The sequence below is a fragment of the Orycteropus afer genome, unplaced genomic scaffold, assembly GCF_000298275.1.
Source record: "Orycteropus afer afer isolate SDZICR_OR568_19922 unplaced genomic scaffold, OryAfe1.0 scaffold00402, whole genome shotgun sequence".
NCBI lineage: Eukaryota > Metazoa > Chordata > Mammalia > Tubulidentata > Orycteropodidae > Orycteropus > Orycteropus afer.
The window spans coordinates 1,003,063-1,005,303 of NW_006921989.1; the positions used below are offsets into that span (position 1 = coordinate 1,003,063).

The following is a 2,241-nucleotide window of genomic DNA, read 5'->3' on the forward strand; positions in this document are numbered from 1 at the left end:
AAAAAAAAAAAAAAAAAAATGCTTGTTGGAGTGGGCATTTAGATGCAACAATGGGTCTCTCCTCATCCAGAGCAGAAAAGAACAAAGAAAACCAAAGACACATGGAAACAATTAGTCTAAGGGACTAGTGGACCGTGCACTCCTCAGCCTATGTGACCATAAGACCAGAACCAGATGGTGCCCGGCTACCACTGTCAACCACTCCTGGGTAGAGTGGGAGAACAGAAATCATAAAATAAAACAAAATTCAAAGTCATTAAAAAAAAACGTTTACTGGTCTGACAGCCTGGTGAGACCCCTGAGACTACGGCCCCTAGTTACCCTTCAGGTCTGGAATTGAACTCCTGTGGCTTCCAGCCAAACAATAGACAGGCATATAGGGCGAACATTTACATCAGGTAGATACACTCCTTAAAGCGATCAGTGATCAATCATGGGATGACAGAAGGGCAGTGTATGCACAGGGAGACAGCTAGGGGGCAGGAGTGCCTGGGAGGGAAAGACACAGGGAAGAGGTAACTATGGGGAAGAAGTGAGAAGAGAGCTGTTACACTGTGGGGAATTACAGTCAATGCCATGAGACAAGGTGTGTATGAACGGCTGTATGGAAAATGCATTTGCTTTCACCCAAACCACAATTAAAAAAAAAAAAATGTTTGTTGGGACTCAAATAGCTTTCACAACTGCTGCCCTAGAAAAGGCATCTATCTTTTTATCTCTGTGTCTGTCTCTCTGTTTCTCTCTCTCTCTGTCTCTGTCTCACACACACATGCATACATCCAGGTCCAGCCCTGGGTCAGAGTCCTGGTCCATTCCTGCAAACTCACTGCCCACCTGCCACCCACTGCCCATCGCCTGTCCACTCACGGTACACGGTGATGTTGGTGGAGCTTGTTATCTGGGAGTTGTTGCAGAGCCCGACACAGATAACATCGCTGTCGCTAGTCACGTTGCTGAGCAAGAAGGCTGACCAGCTTGGGCCATTATCCACCAGCTTCTTGAACAGGTCTGTCTCCAGGAAGATGCCCTTGGGATTGGGGCAGTCGGCACTGCAGTTCACCAAGAGCGACCCTCCAGTGGGCACCACTGGGTCCTGAGGCTCTAAGCGCAGTGGCGATGCCTGCCCCTGGGTACCTGCAGGGCGTGAGGAAGCTCTTCTGGCTGTTCGCATGTCCCCCAGCCCATCCCTCTAAAGGCCCTGCCTTCATGTGGGGAAGTGAGAGGGAGCAGCTTAGTCATAGTGCTTGCCCTCCCGGTGTTCCCAGTCCAGGGGGGAAGACAGGTGACCAAAGACAGGTAAAATTCTGAGAAAGGCCCAGATCCAACCTAAAGGATAGGGTGGCCTAGGGAAGACTTCCTGGAGGAGGGGAGGCCTACAGACAGTTGTGAAAGGTGAACAGAAGTTAGCCAAGTGGAAGGGAAGTGTGCTCCTGGCAGAGGGAATAGCATAGGCAAAGGACAGGGGTCCTCATGGCTCACAGAGTACGTTGTATGTGTAACAGAAGCCACACAAAGGGACCAGGCCAAGTTAAGGAGCTGTGACTTTCTCCCGAGGACATGGGGGAACTCCCGTCAGATTTAAGTTCCAGGAAGAGCACACAGCAGCCAGGGCAGCAGGACGTGGACAGCTGTGCTTTCTCTATTCCTTACCCCCAACCTACAAGTCCCCAGTCCCAGGCCCTCACCTGGGAACAGCAGACAGCAGACCAGCAGGAGCAGGCTGAACAGAGAACAGTAGGCCCAGGGCACTGGCCCCTGGGGCATCATGGTGGCCAGCCTTCCAAAGAGAAGGTGTCCTGGGAGGCCCTCCTGGGGCAATGGATACGGCAAGTTAAACTACAGAAGTCAGGGGCTTCACTGTGGCCAGGGGTACGCTGGGAGGTGTACGGTGGGAGGTGCTACCCGGGCAGGTGCTGGCCCAGGAGGCCCAGGGAAGCAGTGGGTGCTGGTGAATCTCTGACAGGGCGGACCTTAGCTGCACTGCGGCACCCAAATGAACCCATCAGAAGTGTTAACGCAACTGGCTTCCTTTGTTCTCAGAACGAAGAGGGGGGTGGTGAGACACCTCCTTCCTGTGCAACTTGGGTTAGCAGCAATTGTTCCTCAGAGAGGAAGTTAGTGGGGGACCTCTGGGCATCTCCTTGAGGTGGGATTTCAAGACAAACTGTCAAAGGGCCAACAATGGGGGACTTTCAGGCATAGTCTCAAGTCAAGTTAGTGTGAAATCTTAACGTTGGGGGG

The 2,241-nt window shown here is 52.3% G+C and overlaps 1 protein-coding gene across 1 annotated transcript in view; it reads right to left on the reverse strand.

The window, feature by feature from the left end:
- The window catches only part of ICAM3 (intercellular adhesion molecule 3), an 8,045-nt gene extending 6,278 nt beyond the window's left edge, over positions 1–1,767 (reverse strand). Inside the window, exons 1-2 of the mRNA XM_007953627.1 lie at positions 1,686–1,767; positions 868–1,134 (exon numbers count right to left, since the gene is read on the reverse strand). Of these exons, the coding sequence (XP_007951818.1) occupies positions 868–1,134; positions 1,686–1,767 (349 nt within the window). The remainder of the gene's footprint in view (positions 1–867; positions 1,135–1,685) is intronic.
- Positions 1,768–2,241: the final 474 nt, after the last annotated feature.